General features: G+C 44.2%; 1 protein-coding gene across 2 annotated transcripts in view; it reads left to right on the top strand.

Moving 5' to 3' along the window:
• Positions 1-24,191, top strand: part of LAPTM4B (lysosomal protein transmembrane 4 beta) — a 69,131-nt gene extending 44,940 nt beyond the window's left edge. The window contains exons 6-8 of one of the 2 annotated variants that reach the window (XM_079901769.1): positions 49-144; positions 19,766-19,840; positions 22,552-24,191. In XM_079901769.1, coding sequence (XP_079757895.1) covers positions 49-144; positions 19,766-19,840; positions 22,552-22,629 — 249 coding nt within the window. In that variant the 3' untranslated portion in view covers positions 22,630-24,191. The remainder of the gene's footprint in view (positions 1-48; positions 145-19,765; positions 19,841-22,551) is intronic. The other variant, XM_079901770.1, reaches the window with a different exon arrangement.

The following is a 24,191-nucleotide window of genomic DNA, read 5'->3' as shown; positions in this document are numbered from 1 at the left end:
GTCTGAACTTTGAAAATTAAATCTCTAACAATCACTACTTACTTACAGGGTTACTTGATTAGCTGTGTTTGGAACTGCTACCGATACATCAATGGCAGGAACTCCTCTGACGTCCTGGTTTATGTTACCAGCAATGACACTACGGTAGGTGTGACGTCACTTCACGTGGAGATCTCCACACATCCACTATACGACGGCTTATAAATATTTCTAGTGTTTGCTGCTTTTTTTACTGTTGTTGACACATGTTCATGAGCTGCTTAGTCATCAAAGGATTCATAGTTGAATGAAATGTGTTTTGTTTTCCTTACAAGACATTAAAATCTAGTTGGCTCAACTCTGGTTCATTTAAAAAAATATTACAAATAGGTAATATATGTGCCTCTCCACATTTATGTATCTTTCTTTATTTTGGCTGAGTGGCATGTGGGATCTTAGTTCCCTGACCAGGGATTGAACCCAGGCCCCCTGCATTGGAAGCACGGAGTCTTAACCACTGGACCACCATGGAAGTCCCAACATTTACGTATCTTAAACCTGCATTATTAAAAAACTTTGGTAGGGCCTCCCTGGTGGCACAGTGGTTAAGAATCCGCCTGCCAATGTAGGGGACATGGGTTCGAGCCCTGGTCCGGGAAGATCCCACATGCCGTGGAGCAACTAAGCCTGTGCGCCACAACTACTGAGCCTGTGCTCTAGAGCCCGTGAGCCACAAGTACGGAAGCCCGCGTGCCACAACTACTGAAGCCCATGTGCCTAGAGCCTGTGATCCGCAACAAGAGAAGCCACCTCAATGAGAAGACCGCGTACTACACAGAAGAGTAGCCCTCGCTTACCACAACTAGAGAAAGCCCACACTCAGCAACGAAGACCCAATGCAGCCAAAAGTAAATACATAAATTTATTTAAAAAAAAAAACATGGTAGGTAATTCTAGGTATCAATTTTGCATAGTTTGACTATACTATCTCACTTGACATGTGAAATTAAACTTAAAAATGTCATTTTATAGGTAGAGAGATAAGAATGGCAGAGATTACTGTATCTTTAAAACTTGCCCCGCACATCGGGCTTCCCTGGTGGCGCAGTGGTTGAGAGTCCACCTGTCGATGCAGGGGACATGGGTTCGTGCCCCGGTCCGGGAAGATCCCACATGCCGCGGAGCCTGCGCATCTGGAGCCTGTGCTCTGCAATGGGAGAGGCCACAACAGTGAGAGGCCCGCGTACTGCAAAAAACAAAAAACAAAAAACCAACTTTCCCCGCATATGAAAACCTTAGCAAAAGAATTTAGATGATCTGTGTTCTGCCACTAGTTGTTCATACTTAACTTTTTTAAACCTATCAAATATGATTTTGAGAAACATGCCTTCACTGGAAGAGTCCTCAAAATCATTTGTCCTTTATGTAATTATCTCGCCTGGCTCGTGGTAAAAGTACAAGTCCTCTAGGTACTAATCTCTTTGTGTCTCCATCACCACGTGTGATGCTCAGTACAAGTAAATGCTCGAGGAGTGGTTAATGGAAAGGTTGGGTGACATGAGCCTGTGGGATGGGTCCAGGTGGATAGGATTGGAGGGGACAGAATGGACAGGACAGATGAAAGGATAAATATAAATGGTGTGTCTGTTCTAAACTAGAATGGAGTTTTATATTTGGTTTTTTTGGATAAATATAAATGGTGTGTCTGTTCTAAACTAGAATGGAGTTTTATATTTGGTTTTTGGGCATTTTTATTATTTTATTTTTTTAAAAAATTTATTTTATTTATTTTTGGCTGCATTGGGTCTTCGTTGCTGTGCGCAGGCTTTCTCTAGTTGCGGCGATCAGGGCTACTCTTCGTTGCGGTGCGCGGGCTTCTCATTGCAGTGGCTTCTCTCGTTGTGGAGCATGGGCTGTGGGCACGTGGGCTCAGTAGTTGTGGCGCGCAGGCTCAGTAGTTGTGGCTGGTTGAAGCCCTGGTTTTGTTTTTTAAATTGTGGTGACTTGCTTACTCTGTGGCCTTACTGAAGTAATTTAGTCTGTCCCTGACTTGACTTCCTTGTGTATAAAATGAGGATAGGGCTTCCCTGGTGGCGCAGTGGTTGAGAGTCCACCTGCCGATGCAGGGGACATGGGTTCATGCCCCAGTCTGGGAAGATCCCACATGCCGCGGAGCGGCTGGGCTCATGAGCTGTGGCCGCTGAGCCTGCGCGTCCAGAGCCTGTGCTCCGCAACGGGAGAGGCCGCAACGGTGAGAGGCCCGCGTACCGCAAAAATAGATAAATAAATAAATAAAATGGGGATAAAACAACTTCAGACTTTATACTAAATACACAGGTGCAAGCTGATATCACTGAGATCTCTGTGGGATTTCTGAGAGAAAGCGTGTTATACATGAATAGTTTTCTTAAGTCCTCAGCAAGGAATCGTTGGTTTGAATCAGAAGTGCATGAGCAGTGGTTTAAGAGGAGGCTCTGCCGCGATCAGATGTACAAACCCAGCGTGCCCAGGTGCTGGGGGGCCCTTTGGGGGCCGTGCAGAATCCTTTGCACTGATCACAGTAGACACATCCTGCCTACTAACCCTTTAGAGAATCCCTCTTGGGTCAGTACATCTCTTTAAAGAAACAACTGTTCACAGTTACTATAATTTTGATAAAATTACTGGTGTAAAGAATTTTTTCCTTCTCTCTGAGTTTCTGAGTGTTAGTTACCTATCAGTATCTTTCTGTTTTTTCTTTAAAAAGATATCTCAGAGTACTTTTATTGCCCTGCTGAACTAATGAAAAGTCTAGAAAGTTTGAGCTGCTAAACAAGCGAGGTATGTTAGAGCCCCATCCTAAATATTATGAATGTGTGGGACTTACAAAACTACCATCTTTGAAAAGTATCTCAGCGAAGATAATGCCCATATCACATGTGTTTGTTTGGTATACTTCTGGTGGTTGTTTTTTCATTGCTTTCTGAAGGGTTATGTGTATTTTTAATAGAAGCAAGGTGGAAGGGCTGGGTTGTATAAATACACCTGAAATCAAAGGATATTCTGAAATTGTAGAAATTGGGGTGCTTAGAGAATTTAAGAATCATGAGTGAGTCCCTAAAATGCATCCAACTAGCTTTTTAGAGGAAGTTTTATTTTCCACCCTTTGAAAGATTCAAAGTTAGGTATGGATAGCAGGTAAGCTGTATTTAGGCTAACATACACTCAAAAATAGTTGTACTTTCCAGCTAGACATCCTAGCTCTTCTAATAATAGACCTTTCTTCAGAAAGGCTTCCAGCTTGGCAGTAGTTTGTAGTAACTAGGGTTTGGGACCATGGACTAGTGCCAGCTGTGATGGTTTCCTTGTGTGTTGACAGAAGGTCCTGGGGAATTGCTTGATGATAATTATTATTGGTCATTATCTTCTCAGTCATTCTGTATCAACTTGCCTTTTTTGTTTTTGTTTTTGTTTTTTGCGTTACGTGGGCCTCTCACTTTTGTGGCCTCTCCCGTTGTGGAGCACAGGCTCCGGACGTGCAGGCTCAGCGGCCATGGCTCACGGGCCCAGCCGCTCCGCGGCATGTGGGATCTTCCTGGACCGGGGCACAAACCCGTGTCCCCTGCATCGGCAGGCGGGCTCTTAACTACTGCGCCACCAGGGAAGCCCCAACTTGCCATTTTTAAGATAAGGAAACTGATGATTTGTTTCTACTTTCCTAGAGAAAGCCCGTGCGCAGCACCGAAGACCCAACACGGCCAAAATAAATAAATAAATATTTAAAAAATAATGATATTGTGGATATTTTTCTAAAGAGTACTTATTATATCTAAAATAATAATTCCTTAATATAAAATATATCCAGTGAGTGTTTAGATTTTCAATCGACTCCTGTTAATTTTCCTAGCAATTTATTTGAAACCCGATCTGTGGGTCAGTATGCATTTTAAGACTTTGTAATTTTTTTAAAGAAACAACTGGCCCACAAACTAGATTTTACTGATTGCATACCTATAATATAGATCTCTGTATTTCCAGTAAATTAGTAGTTGGATCTAAACGCTTCCTATATTTATATTCCCATTTTCCTCTTTTTGTAAGATTGCTTTATAGTTGATAATTTTTCTTCCATCAGGATGCAGGTGATGTCTGGTTGATTCTGTCTTTCTGGGATGTCAGCAACCATTGATATCATCAATTCATTAGGAGTTGCAATATGATGACATGCTATCACTTTTCATTTATTAGCTGGAATATTTCTATAAAGAGAAACTTTCCCTTGAGTAGTATTTCGTTACCCAGTGGTACTTGGGACAATGATAAATATATGTGCTTTTGTTCTCTTTATCAGTTTTCAAAATGACAAGTTGGTCCATCATTCTCTAGTGATGGCCAGTGAGGGGTTTTTTTTTTTAATGTAATAAATGAACTAATGAAAAGAGGCCTGTTATTAGAAGAACTGGGGATGTTCCGTTGAAAAGTACAGCTATTTTGATTAATTTTATCAGTAACCCTAAAGAAAATTTACCTACTGTTCCATACCTATTTTAAGACTTTCTAAGGGGAAACCCAGAATCTTCCTCTGAACAGCTACACCATAGCTAACATCCTTATGAGTGTCCTAATTATGCCGTCTTTGCCCAGTTGGAGCGTCTTCAAGTTGGCATCTGAGTCTTTTTACACAACTCTGGTAGTGTGATCGCTTCCTTGCCGTTCTGGGCTCATCTTGTTCATATCCTGTTCCACACCTGGAGCTATTTCTCCAAGGACCCCTGCTTCCTTTCAGTAGAGACCATAATCTGTATTTCTAGGGTTGGAGAATAGATTTTTTTTTTAAAGAGGGGCTCTGCATATTTAAAGGTTGTTTTGACTAGTACTAAAGGAGTTCAAGAACCAAAGGAGTTCTAATTAAAAAAAAATACTGGAGTCTCACTCTGAGATCCTAAGTGGGGCCTGGAATGATCTAGTTCTATCATTTTCCCTGGTCTCCATAGCTATATTAAGATCCTCATAGTGTGTCATCATGTATGTTTCTCTTTTGTCCATGTCTTTATGGGGAATCCACACAGACACGTTGTGTCTTTCACTTCCTATCAAGTATTAAGCCAGATGGCTTTTCTCCCAGGCTGAAGAGTCTCAGGGTGACTTCTGTGGAAAGATACTGGGGCTCTTGTTGGTAGAAAATAAATGTGCTGCTTTTTTCTTCTCTAAAACAGTATACATATTATTAGCCAGGTATCTACTTTTCCAAATACTACTCAGGGAGAATAGATAGCGTTATTATATATTGGAGATCATTCTATGGATTAATTGCTCCAGTTTCCTAACTAAACCAAAGCAAAAACCTTTGAAAGAAATGCCTTAAGACAGAGAGGTCACAAACTCTGTTAGTTCAAAATGCCTCTTAGGGTCTTGGTATTTTTTTCATGATGCCCTTAGGCCAGAAGACATACCTAGCTGTTTACTTCATTAAGTAGTCAGGTCCAGACAACTTCAGAGTAGTAGTTAGTGTAGTACCTAACAGGCTTTGTAGTGTTTTCCTTGGAAATTTAAAATATCCCATGGTGTCCCTTTGAGTCACTGCCATACATGGTTAGGTACCCTGGAGAGATGCAACCTTCCCTTTAGAACACTGTATTGAATAGAAATCACATTCTGGATATATATTACATAATACCACATTTTCTCCCCTACCTTCATCAAAATCTGGCCTTAAGAGGAAAAATGTATTAAAATACTAAATAGTAGAAACAGATTTCTTTCACCTTAAAATTTATGCAAATCGAGATTTGAAAAATCCTTTTAATCTGCTAATACCAGTGCAGACTTGAGTCGTGGCAGTACCCAGTGTTGCGTTAAATCGATGAGGAGGGAATCAACTGGGGCACTTTAAAAGCAGTGAGATGAATGTTTATCCAAAGTAGTATCCGAAATTCTGATTTCAGATAAAAGGGTCATAGTCTTGGGCAATGTAGGAAAACGGCTATTTAGGGATAAATAGGAAAATTTTAAAGTTCGTGGAGTCCGTTATGCCGTATCATATTGCAGGTGCTAATCTTGGTAAACACTATATACAGGTTTATTGTTCTGACTTCAAAAAGTGTTTTGCCGGGAATTCCCTGGCAGTCCAGTGGGTAGGACTTTAACTGCCTGAGACCAGGTTCAGCCTCTGGTCCGGGAACTGAGATCCCACAAGCCATGTGGCATGGCAAAAAAAAAGTGTTTTGTTGTGTGGGGCTGCCTTTTGATCCTGACTGCTTGAAAAACACAGTTAAGAAAAAAGTCAGTGACCTGGTGAAGGCCAGATTATCTCCCCAGCAGTCATTTCCCTGTAGATATCCCTGAGAGGATGAGATTAATTAAGGCTGACCTTGGGCTGTCAGAAAGCCACAAAACACTCTCAGTTGACTGCCAAGGGTTGGAGGTGGGGTGGATTTATTTAGTAGTCCTCTCAATGACTTTCAAAAATTGTGCATAAAAAATTCCATTGTTTTTTTTTTTCCCTCCTGCTGCTTTTAAAAATGAGTTTGTTCATTACTTCCTAGGCATAGATTACATGTGATTAGAAACAAGTTCTTGACCAGGTGACATGAGTTGTGTTTATTCTTTTCCCACATCCCACCCCCAGAGACAGAAGGGGAGGGAATGAACTAAATTGATAGCAGGAGAGATTTTTTAGACTTCAGAAGTTCCTTCATATCTGAGAAACTAGACTGTTACCAAGATGAATGTATAGTCATCATCTTGCAGATTCTTCAGAAAAGTCATAACTGATTTTCAGAAACTGTGTGAGGAAGCCTTCGTTTAAAGGCGGTAATGAGGCTGGCTCTGAAGATCTCCTTCAGTCCTGGGCATTTCAGATTCATGTACGTTAAACATACCTCACAAAATACACCTTTCACCACTGTCACCTGCCTGTATGAACCAGGGGGTCCAGGAGGCGGTGGGGAGGGGGCGAAGAAGGCTCTCCAGTTACAGGACTTGTAGAGGATTTGAAACTCCAGCCTGTGAGTTATTGGCTCTGAAGCTTCTGGCCTAGTAAGTACTGGAATACAAGAGAGACATCTTATTCATAATACCTCAATTTTAGATATCTCTTTTCACTTGTAATTTAGTAGTTTGTATGATCTAAGCTTTTGCTTTTGCTTTTTTTTTTTTTAATTTAAAAAATGTGAGAGGTTTTGATAATAGACTGGGTAACATCCCAGATAAGCAGAGAGAGCAGCCAGGAGACCATTTCCGTTGTCCAGATCACTACAGTGATGAAGACCATGCAGTTCTGATGCAGAGGGCCTGAGGAAGAGGGGGAGGATTTGAAGAGGGCTGTCAGACGTAGCAGCGATAGTTGATAGTGAGGGGCCACGGAGTGAGCATGAAGCCCCAGGATGTGTCTGGTCTGTGACTGTGACTTGAAACGTTAAATCACTCACCCGAATGGTAGGACCAGACCTTGAAAGTTAACTGACCCTCTCTCATCTCCTTAGCGGTGTTCCCACAGGTGTCATCCAGCCGAGCGCTGAAGAACTCCGGTGAGGTTCCGCTCTTCTCTGCATCTGTCCTATCTCCCGCTTTGTAGCTTTTTGTACTGGGAGTTTCTCCCCAGACACTTAGGTAGTGGTTGCCATCTGCCAGGCTCTGCGGTGCGGGCTTTCTATATATGAACTCAGTCTCACAAGAGTCCTTGAAGTAGATCCCTGGGTACAAAAGAGGAAATTACCAAGTGGGTACTTTCCCACGGTCACACAGCTCGTGCGTGCCCGGGGAGCGGAGGGGGGATCACAACCTTCGCAGCCTGGCTCCGGTCTTTCTTTACCCGCCACCCTCCTCCTAGACTGTCATCTGTGCAGACTGCCGCCAGGGCTGGGTGTTCTTCCCTGTTGCTGCTGGCAGGGCATTGACCAGGACAAGCAGCAGTAAAGCAGGAAAGTAATTCATTTTGATGATTCTTCTCAGGTCAAGTCACAAACTTCCAAAGCAGTGAGACTTTTCGTTTTGTTTGCTTATTTTTGCTCTCTAGCTCAGGGGAAGGAATGGGAGGGTGGATTAAAGAAAGAGGTGGAAGAAAAGTTAGAAGTAAACTTGGTGACACCAAGGCAGCTGCCTTATTTATTTATTTATTCATTCATACATACATATACATATATCTATTTTTTTCAAGTTCTTTTCCTATTTATGTTGCTACATAATATTGAGCAATACAGTAGGTCCTTGTAGTTCCCTTGTTGTGTTAGATAGCCCTCCCTTCTGTAACTCAGCCCCACGCATTTTCCTAATAGCTTCATATGGGCACATGGCTTCAGACAGACTTGGCTGTTGGTTCTGATAGAAAAGCATCGTGGATAAGATTGGACTGGATGCCCGCTGAGATTTCCACTGGAAAGCGTTTCCCCTGCTTTAACGTATTCCATGCTGCAAGCTGACAGTGTGCGATGTTAACTCAGCTCGTGTTTCTTTCCCTCCTTCAGTAAAATACAGCTTTTGAAAAAAATATACTAATCTGATGGAAATTATCTCTGACCCGTATAAGTTTCCAGTTATTTCATCCAGAGAACAACTGGAGCGGTCAAACCAACACATAGATAATTGACACCTAAAAGTTCTGGAAGAACGGTTCAAATAGACCCAGTTTTCACTGTGAACATGAATAAAGGATATTAATCAATCGCTCAATGGTAATCTTCCTATAATAGCAAGTAAGAAAAATTTAGAGTAGCTTTGCAGGGAATCAATTATAAAATCATCCTCTATTTTCATTGTGTTTTACTTTAAAACACACTCGGCACTTGACTTATTTTATCCCACATGTCCAAAATAGAATCCGTGTTGATTTTACTCTAGGGACAAAGGAGACATTGAATTGTATTTTTCAACATTCTAAGAAAGTTTCTGGGAATGTATCTTAAGGAATTAGTAAAAAAAAAAAAGTGTATAAGATATTCATGCGGCATTGTTTTTTAACAGCAAAAGTATCCAATTTCACTGTCTAGTAGTTGGGAACCAGTTTGATTAAATAGGGGTATGCCCACTTGATAAAATCTCCTTATTGCCATAAAAATTATGAGCAGTGTAACAGCAGAAGAAAGGCTTATGATGCTTTAAAAGAACATAGAAGTTTGTGTTACAGTTACAGCTATGAGAAAGCAAAGCTTGTAGACAACAGATTAGATGGTAATAGGAAATTACGCGATTGGTTTCTTGAATACTAGAAAACAAAGCAGAAGATATTTCTCCCTTTCCATTAATTCGAGGGAGGGAAGTGTGTGGGGAAGGAGAACAGGTAAAATGGGAGTCTGAGGTTCTGAGCAGTCCTTCCAGCCAAAGTACCCTGGCAGCCACTGAGCACAGTCAGCTGAGCACGGCCTGGTTGGCAGCCCGTGCAACACACAGGGTAGAACCCCATCCCCAAAGAGATGTGCACAGAAGGTGGCGCAGCACATTCAGGCCTGGGGGACAGGAAGCAGCTGAGATGCCTGTGATAGGGCATTCCCTCTACTTCCTCAATAGTTATATATTTTTATTTTAGATAAAAATGTAGCTCTTAAGATACTGATTTTGATAAAGTTATATAGTTTTAAATATAGTTACTTCAGATATATTTATTTGAACATTAGATATTTTAGTGCATCTTAGCTTTCAATTTGGGCCACGGTATTGTTTTGGTGTTTCCTGCCCAAATATCTCACCAGTGAGGATTTTTGACCCAATACGGAAGATTTGAAATAAGAATTCTATATTGTAAGTATAATCTGTGAGAGAATTTGAGTAGCTTCTCTGCTGAGAATTAAGGGAAATAATGACTTCCTCCTATAAAATCAGGTGAGGACAGTTTATACTGGTTCTTCAGTGAATTGAGGATACAATTACTTTCCACCTTATTTGTCTTTGGAAATTATTCCTTCTGTAGGTGGGGGAAGGTTTCACTAGGATCTTCCAAATTTGTTTTTGTTCTTCCCGACCCCTGGTGTGTTGAATTGAGTACAAGATACCATTGGTTGTAAATTGCACCATTATCTTAGGTGCTTCTTATTGTTAGGTGCTGTTAGTTACAAGGCACAGCCTAAATTCAGACGTTAAAATGTGCAAAAATGTGTACATTAGAATCAGAAATAAATGGTTATGTGTATGTGTGTGTTTACTGGTGTATATTATAGGTGGAGTTATTTTAAAAGTTTGGAAACAGTTATTCTAAATGCCTTAAAGATAAGCCCAGGCAGGCTTCCCTGGTGGCGCAGTGGTTGAGAGTCCCCCTGCCGATGCAGGGGACATGGGTTCATGCCCCGGTCCGGGAGGATCCCACGTGCCGCGGAGCGGCTGGGCCCGTGAGCCATGGCCGCTGGGCCTGCGTGACCGGAACCTGTGCTCCGCAACGGGAGAGGCCACAACAGTGAGAGGCCCGCGTACAGCAAAAAAAAAAAAAAAAAAAGTTAAGCCCAAACTTCCTGTTTGCGATGATCCTATCGCAAATGCCCAGATGGCTGTTTCAGTTAATCTTGGAGATTCATGGTTCACCTATCTCCCCTTTCCTGTTCGGCCCGAGTAAAGGAAGCTCACATCTAAGTAGGCAAATGTGGTGTCAATGTAAATGCTGCCTGTTTTAAACAAGGTACATCGTAGACTGTTAGGGGTGTAACAAATGGTAAAGGAAAAAAATATTTTGGCTACTTGGGATTAATTTAAATGGACCATGGGAAGATTCAAGTGCCCCTAAATGACACGATTGTTTTGGGGCTTTGTACTTTCACATCTGATATTATCACATCTTCCAAGGTCAGAATTCAGGGTAATGCTTTTCCTTCGTTCAGGTGGAGGCAAACTGTTTTCCGTAAAAGCCAGATAGTAAATACTTTAGGCTTTGCGGACCATATGGTCTCTGTCATAGCTATTCACCCCTGCTGTTGTAGTGTGAAAGGAGTTGTAGAAAATACATACACAAGTAAGCGTGGCTGTGTTGCACTGAAGTTTGAGTTTTATATAATTTTCACACATCACGAAACGTTTTTCTTTTAAAAAATGTAAAAACCATTCTGAGCCCTCAGGCCATACAAAAAAACAGGCAGCGGGCCAGGTTTGGCCCATATCGTTCACAGACCCCAGCCTTCGTGGCAATTCAAGCTGAGTTTTCTAGGTGTTTGTAGGATGACTATTTGAACCATCCCAAGGGATTTAATAACCCTACTTAGGGCCTGCATAGAGCTTTCCCCTCCTGCAAGTGGAATGGCAAAGAGCAGCACCTAATCTTTTGGTCCTTTTTTTTTTTTTTTTTTCTTTTGGTCCTTTTTATAAGGATATTTTTTTTCCTGAGAAAGTTTTCATTCTCCCGTATTTATTATTTTGCCAGTAGTTCTAAATCCAGCTTATATTTAACAAACTATAGTGGAAATCAATAAGAGAATAATTCACTTGCAAAATAGTTGCTAACGTGTTGAAAAACCGCAGCTAAGGCTCTTATGCAAAGATAAGAAACTATCTTTTATACAAAGATCCATTCTATAAAGTCCTGTTTTAGTTTACTGCCAGAAAAAAAGTAACACACACACACACACCCCTTACTTACCTCTTTCCCTCTCTCTCTCTATACTTATTTGTCAAAATATGTATATACGTATCCATCCATCCATATATAGAAATAAAAACTTGATAACCCCCAAAATCTCTATTTTGCCTTGTTTCTGGGTCATTTTAACATTCATTTGTCTTATTTTGTATCCTGATCAATACAGCAAGCCATCTCATCCTTTCACAAATGTATGGAATAAAATTCAGATTTGTTGAGCCTTAGTGCCTGCCGTGTACTGTGCTAATAATAAGCACATAACTTGGGCTTATTCATTTCATTAACCTTGTGAGACAGACTGGTCTCGTCCCCATTTACAGATGAGGAAGCTGAGGCTTAAAGAAGTGACTGGCCCAAGGCCTCCAAGTTGGGAATTTTGTCGGCCCACACGGTTGACTCCACAGTCCATGGCTGCTACCCCAGGGCACCCCAGTCTTCTCAACATGGTGGCAAACAGAAAATTGCAGCATTTATATGGCACACTGTTGTGAATGGACACCGGTTGAGAAGCTCTGCACTTCGCCATGGAAGATAAACTCTGTTTATCAGACTCCTCCCCTAGCACATAAGCTGTCTGCTGGCTCGGACCTTACAAGTGTCAGTGGTGTGGTATCCTCAGTGCCTGGTACATAGTACGACCAGCATTTGTTGATGAAATGAATGAACAGTATTTAACAAATCATTTGTCTTGCTCTTTTTTTTTTTTTTTTACTGACTTGAAGGAAGTAGCTTAGATTTTGTGACCCAGATCAGCTCAGTGCCCATGTCCCCAGTCATCCTGTGGTCATCTCCAGAGAGGATCACACTGCAGAGCTCACTCTGTTTCTTCCGTATCTGCTTCTTTTCTTAGATTCCAGTGAATGGTAGCAATGTCCACCTAATCACCCAAGCCTGTAACTGAGGGGTCATCTTTAAACTTGTTAGAGTTAGGCTTTTAGCCTCTAGCCTTGAACTCTACTTTCTCTTCAGTTTTTTCTCTCTGTTGCTGTCAGATGGACCTAAAACATAAATCTGGTTTTGTCATCCCTGGATTTAGAAGTCTTCAGGGGCTCTGCTGTTTATAACTTTAGCATTTCTCGACTGTGATGTCACTCCACTTTGCTCTATGACAGTCATTTGTGACTTGCGGGGTAGTATTTAAAATCTCAGTTTACCAATGGTTTGCTTTTTTTTTGTCCTTTGAATAAATAAGGACAGCTTTAGCATTATCCCTGTAACAACATCAGTCTCAGCTATGCAGTCTTGCGTTCTGATGTTTTCTTGAGGCCAGAGAAGGGAGTGGAGTGATAACTTCATCCTGCCAAGTTCATCTTAATTGTGAAGCAGCTTTGAGGGACTGTTACTGATTGTGTTATCAACAGTCGTGGGTCTCGTGAGCTATTGTGCTCTCATGAATACTGTGCCCCTTGCTTCCTACCCACTGCCCCACAAAGGAGCCAAAAAAAAAAGAAGGAAAAAGACGTCTCCATTTATAGTGGTATTTTTTTTTTTAATAAACTTATTTATTTATTTTTGGCTGTGTTAGGTCTTTGTTGCCGTGTGTGGGCTTTCTCTGGTTGCAGTGGGCAGGGGCTGCTCTTCGTTGCAGTGCGCAGGCTTCTCACTGTCGTGGCTTCTCTTGTGGAGCACAGGCTCTAGGCGCACGGGCTTCAGTAGTTGTGGCACGTGGGCTCAGTAGTTGTAGCTTGCGGGCTGTAGAGCGCAGGCTCAGTAGTTGTGGCGCATGGGCTTAGTTGCTCCGCAGCATGTGGGATGTTCCCGGACCAGGGCTCGAACCTGTGTCCCTTGCATTGGCAGGCAGATTCTTAACCACTGCGCCACCAGGGAAGCCCTATAGTGGTATTTTATTTGTCCGTGCTTTAGGGGGAGAGAAGGGCAACTGGTTTTGTAAAAACACACCTGTGTATGCCCACGGGAGGCTCTGACACATGAACATCACCAAAGCTCCCATCCCCCTCACGCTGGGGAGGACGGCTGGTTGTTAAAGAAGAAATTTTCACTTCCTGGTATTGCTTGCAAGCCTGGCTGGGATCTCGCCTGTTGTTCCAGTCTCATCCCTTGTAATCCCGACTCACGCACCCAGGTCTCTAACTAAAGCAAACCACCTACACCTTTGCAGGTGTTTCTCGGTCTCTTGGGACAGTTCACGTGCGCTCTCCCCCACTCCTGGGATGGGCATCCTCCAGCCTTCCATCTCCGCCTCCCCGGCAGCTGGCACAACAGCTGCCCTCTGGGGGCTGCTCGGGTGTCCTGGGGTGAGGAGTGAATGGACGGACATGGTGTTTCAACCACACTCACTTTGGCTTTTAGAACTATAACTATGTGAGAGGTGCCCACAGCTCCGCAGACCTGCAGCCTGCGGTAGAAATGGTGTCCACTTTGTCTCCTTTCTCATCATTCAGTTACTTTTGTTAAGGAAGAGTTAGGCTCAGAGCAGCTTAAGTGGTTAGCCTCTTACACTTCCTGCAGCCACCTGAGAGGGAAGAGGAACTCCTTTTCTGACCCACAGGAATCAATTTGTGAGTAGTGTTTACTGGTGTCGCTTCCTGAAGGAAGGTGTGTAGTTGAACTAGTTGGACAGTCATACCGCGTTGGTTATCTCGCTGCAGTTGGAGAATTGCTGCCGTTTACTGAGCGCTGAAGTGCTCAGCCTGTACTTAGTGCATTAAGTATGGCGCCTCCCTTACATCCTTAACAGTCTTTTGAGGAGTATCCATCGTGGTCTCCATTTTATAAGTGTGGAAGCTGACGTTCAGGTAGATTTACTAACTTTCTCAGGACCCCAGGGTTGCTACGTCCCAGCTGGAATTTGAACCCATGTCTCATTTCAGTTTGACTCCCCCCACCCCATATTGCCTCTAGAATTTGACTGTGGCCATAGAGCTGAAATGATAGGACTCAAATTTGGACACACCTCTGTCTAAAAACCAGTGCTAAGAAAGGACTATGGAAGTGTGAGAGTCTTGCCTTTTAGAAGCTTTTTGGAGAGGAGAAAGGTAAATGTTTACAAGACCGTTAATAATAGTACAAGATAGCATATAATTTAATTGATAAGCCAGTTATGTAAGTGCTTTAAGAGAGTGGTTTTGTGTCTGAGTTCAGAGTGCTGTACTGTAGTTACTGCCATTTCTAGTGTTACGACTTCATGTTATCTATAAAGAATATGGAAATATCTAACTGGTGGTTTTATTTAAAAAATTAATTTGTCATACTGCAATTGCACAGCATAACTCAGAGGAGAAGAGAGTAATCGAGGCTAGACTATTTCAGATCTCCATGTTGGAAGTGATTTTAACGTGAGCTTGGGGTTGTTTGGGCTTTGTACGGAGTGACATACAAAGAAAGAAGAACATTTGAGGAGGGAAAAATCATAGGGAAAAGGAGTCAGATTGGTAATGAACTTGCCGTGCTAGGGAGTCATGGAAATAAATGAGACAGGAGAGAGCCAGACACTGGGCTGCTGTTGGCCTGGGCATGAGTGGCGTGAAGAGCATGTATCCTGGGGGCCCCTCGTGGCATCGTAGTTCTCTAGTTTCCATTGGTATTTGGGGCACCCTAGATCGGGTGGGGTCTCACAGGTCTGGAGGAGAGTCTCAAGCAGGCAAGGGGCCAGGTCCTGACCAGCTGCTCCGTGAAAACACGTTTCACCTCCTAGGCAGGGACCTCCATCTGCGAGGCGCTCCCTGGCTGCTTTGTTAGCGTCTCAACTGCACGAGTCCAGCCCCCACCACCCCTCCCGGCGTAGAGAGGGGCATCTTGGGCAAGTTAGGAGCGTTTTCCAGACCCCTGCAGGGGCTCACGGCGAACACACATGTCACCCACCAGCCAAGAAGCAGGAGGAATGAGGTAGCTATGAGCCTGCCCACCGCCCTCAGGTTGAAAGTTGCCCCTTGATGACTGACTTCTTTCCTTCAAGACTGCCATGATTATTCTTTTATTTTTAAAATATCACTTTTATTTTTAACACAGCATTACATGTACATAGCTAAAACTCATGCTAGTGAAAGATTTATTTTTCTCCCTCTTTTTTTTCCTCGCACCTTGCAGAATCTTAGTTCTCTGACCAGGGATTGAACCCGGGCCCTCAGCAGTGCAAGCGCTAAGTCCTAACCGCTGAACTGCCAGGGAATTCCCAAGATTTATTTTTCAGTGGTCCTCTGCCATTCTCGTGACTATCCTCCACTTTTCACCCCAGCTGTAAACACTGTCAACTCTTACTTGTTTCTTGTATTTACCTCCATTACCTACATATTTTATTTTATTTCTTTTTTCTTTTTTTTGCGGTACGGGGGCCTCTCACTGTTGTGGCCTCTCCTGCCGCGGAGCACAGGCTCCGGACGCGCAGGCTCAGTGGCCATGGCTCACGGGCCCAGCCACTCCGCGGCATGTGGGATCTTCCCGGACCGGGGCACGAACCCGTGTCCCCTGCATCAGCAGGCGGACTCTCAACCACTGCACCACCAGGGGAGACCTACCTACATATTTTAAAATAATATGTCTGTGTTACTAAGTTTTCGATGATCAATTTGAGATACCTTTTGACTTCCCGGTGTTGAATAGAATTGAACTTTTACTCTCCTCCCCATATTCTCTGCTGCCTTCATCCACCTAATACAGTCACATCAGATTTTTTGGTTACATCACCAGTTAATGTTTACCTTGATTATGTGACTATTGTTCCGTGCACAGCTCTGTCATGTACATTCCCTTTCTTGTACAATTTTTGTTTTCCTCGAGCAGACATTTGCCTTGTTTTTTCAGCTGCCAAGTTTTTGACCTTTTACCTCACCCCGATCTCCCAGGTCTGTCAATTACCTATCAGTGTTTTCCAAATGTTTGACTCTGTGAGATAACCGGTCAATCCTCATTCTTTGCTGGAGCTTCTCCTGCTCCAAGGTGGATGAGGTGCCACACAGCTGTCATCCTGGGCCTTGATTTCATTTTAACTTACCTCACCCTTATTAGGGTGCGGGGCCAGTGGACAGACTTCTGGTGCAATTTACCTTGTGCCCTGTACTGCCCTCCCCCCACCCCCCAGTCCTGGACCCCAGAATCTCTGGATGGCTCTTTGAGAATCTAATGATTCTGAACACCCTCCCCTGGAAAATAAATGCACACACGTAAAATCTGGCACGTATGTGACTTATATGTAATGTAGTCCTAGCAAACTGTACAATTCCAAGTAAGCCTTTAGTGCCTTAACTCTGATATTACAGTAAAACTCTAACCATAGGATCCAAACATTTCTTATTTTTCCCAATAAGTTCTTTCCTTTTGAGCGTTTTATTATTTCCTACTATTTGATGGAATTAGTTTTCCAAATTTTAATGGCTTGCAGATTTGTGGCCAGTTGGAATCACTTCTATTCCAGGGTATTACATTTTGCAGCCTTTGATGTTCATTTATTTGTCCCTCCAACTGTTCTGTATGTTGATGTAGCTGGGAATGAAGTTTCCCTCGACTATTTGTTGAATTGAATTGAAATGAATGCTGAGCTGCTCTCCCACCAGCACATGTCACCTAGCATAAGAGCTCCTAAGAGGTACTATATATAGATGGATGCTAATCTTCCTAACGAACAGATGCCCTTCTGGGGTCATTGACAAGAGGGATTTTCCATCTGTGTGGAAGAGAGTTCCACCATCAGTCGCTCTGTGGTTGAGATCCTATGAAGACAAACTCCCAGGGCCTGTACTTCGATTAGAGTTTTGGTTGTACTGAATATTGCTTGAAGTAAAGTGGTGCGCGGCTGAGATATATAACGCATGTGTGTTTATCGACTCATTGAGTAGCTGCTGTTTACCAGACAGCGAAGGAGAACATGACCTATAATTTTAGTCCTCAGAGATTATTTTTTGGTCATTCATTGTTTTATTTTATTTATTTATTTTTTTGGCTGTGTTGGGTCTTCGTTGCTGTGCATGGGCTTTCTCTAGTTGTGGGGAGTAGGGGCTACTCTTCGTTGCGGCGCACGGGCTTCTCATTGCGGTGGCTTCTTTTGTTGCGGAGCACGGGCTCTAGGTGCTTGGGCTCAGTAGTTGTGGCTCGTGGGCTCTAGAGCGCAGACTCAGTAGCTGTGGCACACAGGCTTTGTTGCTTCGTGGCATGTGGGATCTTCCAGGACCAGGGATTGAAACCGTGTCCTCTGCATTGGCAGGTGATTTCTTAACCACTGTGCCACCAGGGAAGGTCCTGGTCATTCATTGTGAATGATTAAAGTTCTTAAAATAAAAAACTGGGCTTAACTAAATGCCAGCTTCTAAAAATGTCAAAATCATTGTGTTTTACTTTATTTTTTTTATTTTTATTTTTATTTTTTTCGGTACGCGGGCCTCTCACTGTTGTGGCCTCTCCCGTTGTGGAGTACAAGCTCCGGACGCGCAGGCCCAGCGGCCATGGCTCACGGGCCCAGCCGCTCCGCAGCATGTGGGACCCCCTCAGACCGGGGCACGAACCCGTGTCCCCCGCATCTGCAGGAGGACTCTCAACCACTGCACCACCAGGGAAGACCAAAATCATTGTGTTTTAATCAGTTTTGTATGGCATCTTAATTGGCATCTTCTGTCTTAATTGACCATATAGTTATTTTCTCCGATTTCCAAGTACTTCATTGATATTAGAAGAAAAGGACAGTAGCAAGTGTTTTTAGTCAGTATTAACAGACTGTAATACAAACAGTATGGCAATCCTGACTTCACCAACCCTTCCTTGAAATCATCATTAAAAATTAACATCATTTAGATAATAAAAAAAGATGACACCGTCACTTCAGAATTTAAAACCAATTCCGTTTGGAGAACTTTTCATTGAAAGTAGTTCAGAGAACTTCCCTGGTTGTGTAGTGGTTAAGAATCCGCCTGCCAACGCAGGGGACACAGGTTTGAGTCCTGGTCCGGGAAGATCCCATATGCTGTGGAGCAGCTAAGCCCGTGCACCAGAACTACTGAACCTGCACTCTAGAGCCCATGAGCCACAACTGCTGAGCCCGTATGCCACAACTACTGAAACCTACGCACCTAGAGCCCGTGCTCTGCAACAAGAGAAGCCACCGCAATGAGAAGCCCGCGTACCACAGCGAAGAGTAGCCCCCGCTCGCCGCAACTAGAGAAAGCCCGCGTGCAGCAACGAAGACCAACGCAGCCAAAAATAAATTAATTAATTAATTAAATTAAAAAATAATAAAAGTAGTTCAAGGAGCCTGAAGTGCTCTGTGAAGAGTATTTTTATGGTCAGCATTTAGTATGTGGTAATGGGGAGGTGAAGACAGGCCTGAGAGTGTCAGAATCTTAGTGAAAGGAGAATGTCTTCACCAGGCATCTTGATTTTGGTTAAAGGGTCCAAGGCAATAGAATGTTTGAGAGAAAAAGCCATTAGGATGTTAACGATTCGAAATGAAACTTTAAAACAAGTTTGAAAATAAATAGCCAAGCCTGCCGTGAAAATAAGTTTTTAACAAGCGAAAGGCAAATGTGCAGGACTTTTTTCTTCTTTTTAAAGAAAATTTTGTGTTTAATCATCTGTGAACATTTTGGAGAATTTGAGTGTTACGTTTTGCTCAGGGAAAAAAATAAATTGGATGTGATGGCTGATTTCCCTCCCTTTTAAGTAGCTCCACTGTGCTTTAGGGTCACTTCTCCAAGGATAATGACAGATAGGAATCAGCTAATTGTTCAGGGAGGTTGGGGAGCATAATGCTGACACTCAGTCATGCACAATCGAATGTTTCTCTTGCTGATCACAGCTCTTTCTGCTGGTTATGAGTTACCGCATCTAACGTGCGCACACATGGGTGCTGGAGGCTCAGTCCTTGAGTCAGATGTGCAGACGCAGAGGCCAGGGCTGTGGCTTTGTTCCTCAGCTCGAGCTGGGACTTGTAGGCTTCCTAGTGGAGACACTGCTGCCAAAGACTGGAAAAGCTCCTTAAGGTGGACTCAAGGCCCTCTCCATGTCCTGGCCTTTGCCTGTCTTTCCCGCCTCTTCTACACCACGTTCTCCCCGAAGCATTCACATCACAGCCCCTCGGTTCCCAGAAGGAGCTCTCCCTCCAGCTTCCCTCCTTTTGCCTCTGCTCCTGCCTCCCCACCTGCAGTGCTGTCCTCTTTCCTCTCTGCCTGATTCAACGTGTCCTCCTGAGGACCGTCCCTGCCCTCCGGCCCAAATCAGTTGTCCCTGTCTGTGCTTTCACATCTCATCTACCCCCACAAGTTGATCACGCTCAGTCTTAACCATTGCGCCCATCTCTGCCCTCTCCAGGGTGTGAGTTCCTCAGCAGACAGCGAGGTGTGTTCCGGTGTGTGTGGGCACGACCCAGCGCCCTCTGCGTCCTCGGTAGGTGCTGACCTGTTGGGTGCAGAGCATATGGTTTCGTTCTGTGGGGAGCACGCACAGAACGTGGTCTTGGACTGAACGTGCCCTGGATGCTCCTTCCATTCTAGCACCACCAGCAGCCGAACATTGGCCCTGACTCTGATTGGGTAACGCCTGATACGAAGGACTCGGGACACGGGGGCAGCATCACCGCCACTTTGGGGAGCTAGTCTCAGGCCCGTTGGCGTCCTCGTGTCTTGCTGAGCCAGTTACCCGCTTCCTGCTGTGCAGGTCCCACGTTCGCAGGTCGGCCTACTGGGAGCTGGCCTTGTGACAGTCTCCCCTTTGCCAGCCACCTCTCCATCTGGCCTCGTGGGCAGAGTGCTCTAGAGGAGGACAGTGTTTTCTTCCCCGGTCTGTGTGTGCAGTACAGCATCCGGATCTTGCTGGCCGCGGCCCCCGGGGCAGCGGCACCGGCACTCCCTCTTCCTGACGGCCTTCCCAGCGCACCCCCATCTCAGGCAGTTTCCAGGGCAGGTGGTACCTCCCTCTCCCCGTGAACAGCACCTCTGCAGCCGTGTCTCAGCAGGTGGTTCACTAGCTTGGCCTGAAACGTTTCTACCATCCAGTGGGGTTGAGCCAACAGTGTCTGATTCCCAGCCTTAGGGAGGCGAACCCTTTCCATGTTTGTTCCTTTCTTGAGTACCCTCGCTCAGCACTGATATCTCTTTTTTCCCCCTTAGTTAGTTCTCCATACCTCCAATCCCCTGTTAATAATTCTTTTTTAAACTTTCTCTGTTCAAACCACTGGGTGGTTTCTGTCTCCTGATTGGACCCTAACCATGCAGATGCCCCCTGCCTAGAATGCCGGGCTCCACCCCTGCCCCAGCACCAACCGTCCAGTCTCCAAGGGCCAGCCTAAATGATACCTCACTCATTTATGTGACTGACATCTTCTGAGTTCCAGCTAGTAAATAGGCCCTGGGCCCGATCCTGGGGTTAAGTAAGACAGGGCTTCAGCCCGACAGGAGCTGTAAGACTGGAAGAAGAGAAAACTAAGTAGTGAACTGTGTTGAGTTAGAGAGGATGTGTGTGTGTGTGTGTATGGGGGGAGTAGTGTAGGACAAAAACTTAAAACAGAAACTTGAAAGGAGAATTTTAGTGTCCTCCCTAAAGGGATAAGTAAATGAAAAGTCATGAAATTGATAACCATTTACCACTTTAAGTAATGTCCATAATAGAAAAAGTAACAAAATGTGGTTTTGTTTTCTATTACATTTGTTAATATTCTTTCTCCTTCCACAAAGCCCTTGAGCTGGGTGTTTTATGGTTTTGTTTTGTTTTTTAATTTATTTATTTAATTTATTTTATTTTTGGCTGTGTTGGGTCTTCATTGCTGTGCGTGGGCTTTCTCTAATTGCGGTGATCGGGGGCTACTCTTCGTTGTGGTGCGCAGGCTTCTCATTGCAGTGGCTTCTCTTGTTGTGGAGCACAGGCTCTAGGCATGCGGGCTCTAGAGCACAGGCTCAGTAGTTGTGGCTCGCAGGCTTAGCTGCTCCACGGCATGTGGGATCTTCCCGGACCAGGGCTCAAACCCGTGTCCCTTGCACTGGCAGGTGGATTCTTAACCACTGCGCCACCAGGGAAGCCCGAGCTGAGTAAGGTTTTAACTCATCTCATCTCTGATTTCCTAAGGGCAGGAATTGTCACATAGTAGGTGTATAATAAATGTTAGTTGACTGAATAAAGGCTAATCATATCAAGTTGATATTCTCTCTGTTTTGGAGGAAGGAAGCCAAAGTCAGCCAACGTTTTTTTAGGTTGACGGTTCATAAACAATTACATGCAATTGTTTTTATACTTGAAATGTGAACAGAAACGTTATTAATCTACTTAATGCTGATACTTATTCGTTCCTCTCTAGCCGTTTACAGATAACATTTGCCATGTCAGGTGTGTATCACACAGTACGTTAGGTATTATAGACCTCTAATTCTCAGCTATCCCAATTGTGCAGGCATAGATATTGAGGTTAGCTAACAACCTACCCATGGTGTTGCTGATCAGATGTGGCTGAGCCCTGCTTTGAGTCCAGGTTGGTACCAAAGCCCTTGTGTTTCCCAGTCCAGTGCTCAGGCATCACCATGAGGGGCCCCTTGGTCAATCAGGCGCCTGCCCTATTTGAGTGTACACACATACACATCACCCTGCAGCCTTTTTTCCTCTTCAGAGTCACCACCGCCTCCTTCCTTGTCCTAGAGGCACAGCCCTTTGGACCCGCCAGGCACTGTGACATCCAGGTACAAGTGGACACAGTTTGGAAAACTCAGAAAGGTCCAAAAGTCTCTTCCCTCTGCTTCTTTAAGGATTCAAAAAGTCTCTCATCAAAGTCTAGCCACTTGCTGGAAAATTGATATTGGTACAGGTTATGGGAAAAGTACAATTAAAATTAAAGCTCAGGGGACTTCCCTGGTGGCGCAGTGGTTGAGAGTCCGCCTGCCGATGCAGGGGACACGGGTTCATGCCCCGGTCCGGGAGGATCCCACATGCCGCGGAGCGGCTGGGCCCGTGAGCCATGGCCGCTGAGCCTGCGCGTCCGGAGCCTGTGCTCCGCAACGGGAGAGGCCACAACAGTGATAGGCCCGTGTACCGCAAAGAAAAAAAAAAAAATTAAAGCTCAGGGGAATGTGTGTGTACCTTTAAACACTAACCCTGTCTTTTCTTCTTCCCAGGTGCTCTTACCCCCGTACGATGATGCCACTGTGAATGGCGCCGCCAAGGAGCCGCCGCCACCTTACGTGTCTGCCTAAGCCTGGAAGTGGGGCGTAGCTGAGAGCGACAGTTTGACTTCCATACATCAGAGCAATAGTTCTTCAATTTTACTTCTGAGACGAGCTCTCTGAGCTTACCTGTTGCTGAAATGCTACAATTTAAAATTTTAGATGTTAAGTTGAGACTCTCTGTAGTTTGAAACATATGCTTAGCTAGAGCACTGTGATAGAGTAACTGTAGAATTCTTTCTGTGCGAGTGCGGTGGGCTCCCCTAGGCTTTCCTCGGCATTGAAACTAGCCAACAATCCGGATGAACCTTCTGTCCGAGGAGTCTGTTGTACGTGCTGAGCCCCAGAGTTGAAGAATTTGTGACACTGTTCTCTCCGTTCCCTCCTTTCTCTTTTGAAAGCGTAAAATAAAATCAGAATTATACAGTGCTTCTCTTAGGCCATTGCAGTGTATAGAACAAGCCCTTAGGAGAAGAGGAATCGTGTAAGGAGTCCAAATATACACATAAATAAAACAAGAATTTCCTTAGATCCTTTATGTTAAATTCAGTGACAGTTTGGGTTCGCCGGTCAAGGATTTTGTCGACGGGCTAAATTGAGACCCTTTGTCAATTCCCGGCAGCGAGGACAGTCAGTCACCACCCTGGAGGCTGCTCTTGTGCACCCACCTCTGGGGTCACGGCGTGGAGTGTTAGAGGGGAACTGGTTGGTACTGTGTGGTATCAGGTTCTCCCTTTCTCGCAGTTTCCTTCCCAGCCCCGCTCAGAGCCCCCTTTCACTTAGTGTTCTGTCCTAGCCTGACTCAGGGAGGACCTCCATCAGCCTTTGTCAAGTGGAATTGCTGATAGTATTTACCCAACAATCTGAAAAAAGGTTTTCTTCTCTCCCTGCAAGGCACATCCTACTACTTTGAACTTCTGAATACGCCTTGTCATCTTTTAAAATAAGTATAAAACGGTCTTCGGAAAGACGGGAGGTGGCAGGGGTGCTTCCTTGTGAAATGCCCTTATCTTGACTACCTGAATTTCAAGAGACTTTTATATATTCACATGTTCAAAAGTCACAGCTCTCCTGTTTGTTCATTATTGAATGTGCTGTAAATGAAGCCATTTGCAATTAAAATGAGATTTGCCCACATCCAAGAAAACCACCTTTTGATTCTGGTGATTGTGCCTGGGAACCCTTCTTGCCCAAGTGGGGCAAGAGGCCTAAGGAGGAGGTTTTATGGCTTGTCTCACACATATGTTTGTTTTTTTTTTTTTAATATTTCAGTGCTGGTAAAATCAGAGCATCTTAGGCCAAGAGAAATGGAGAGGAGCAGACACGAGCTTCCAGCATTCCTGACCCACCTCTGCCGAAGCTCTGCCAGCTCGGCTGCTTCGAATAGGATTGATTGCTTTCTGTCCACAGTGCAGTTCTAATACGCTGTTCAGATTTTACTGTGTTCCAAGGGAGATTAAAATAAGAGTGGCTTTGGCTTGTTCCTGAACGGGTATTTCAGATAATTTGGAAATGTAGAATAAAATAAGAGGCAAGGGGGATGACTTTTATCCCTGAGAATCAGCCTCCGTCCTTTCTCTTGGTGTATCTCA

Source organism: Stenella coeruleoalba (genome assembly GCF_951394435.1).
Source record: "Stenella coeruleoalba genome assembly, chromosome: 17".
Lineage (NCBI taxonomy): Eukaryota > Metazoa > Chordata > Mammalia > Artiodactyla > Delphinidae > Stenella > Stenella coeruleoalba.
This window is presented reverse-complemented; position numbering and strand designations above follow the sequence as displayed.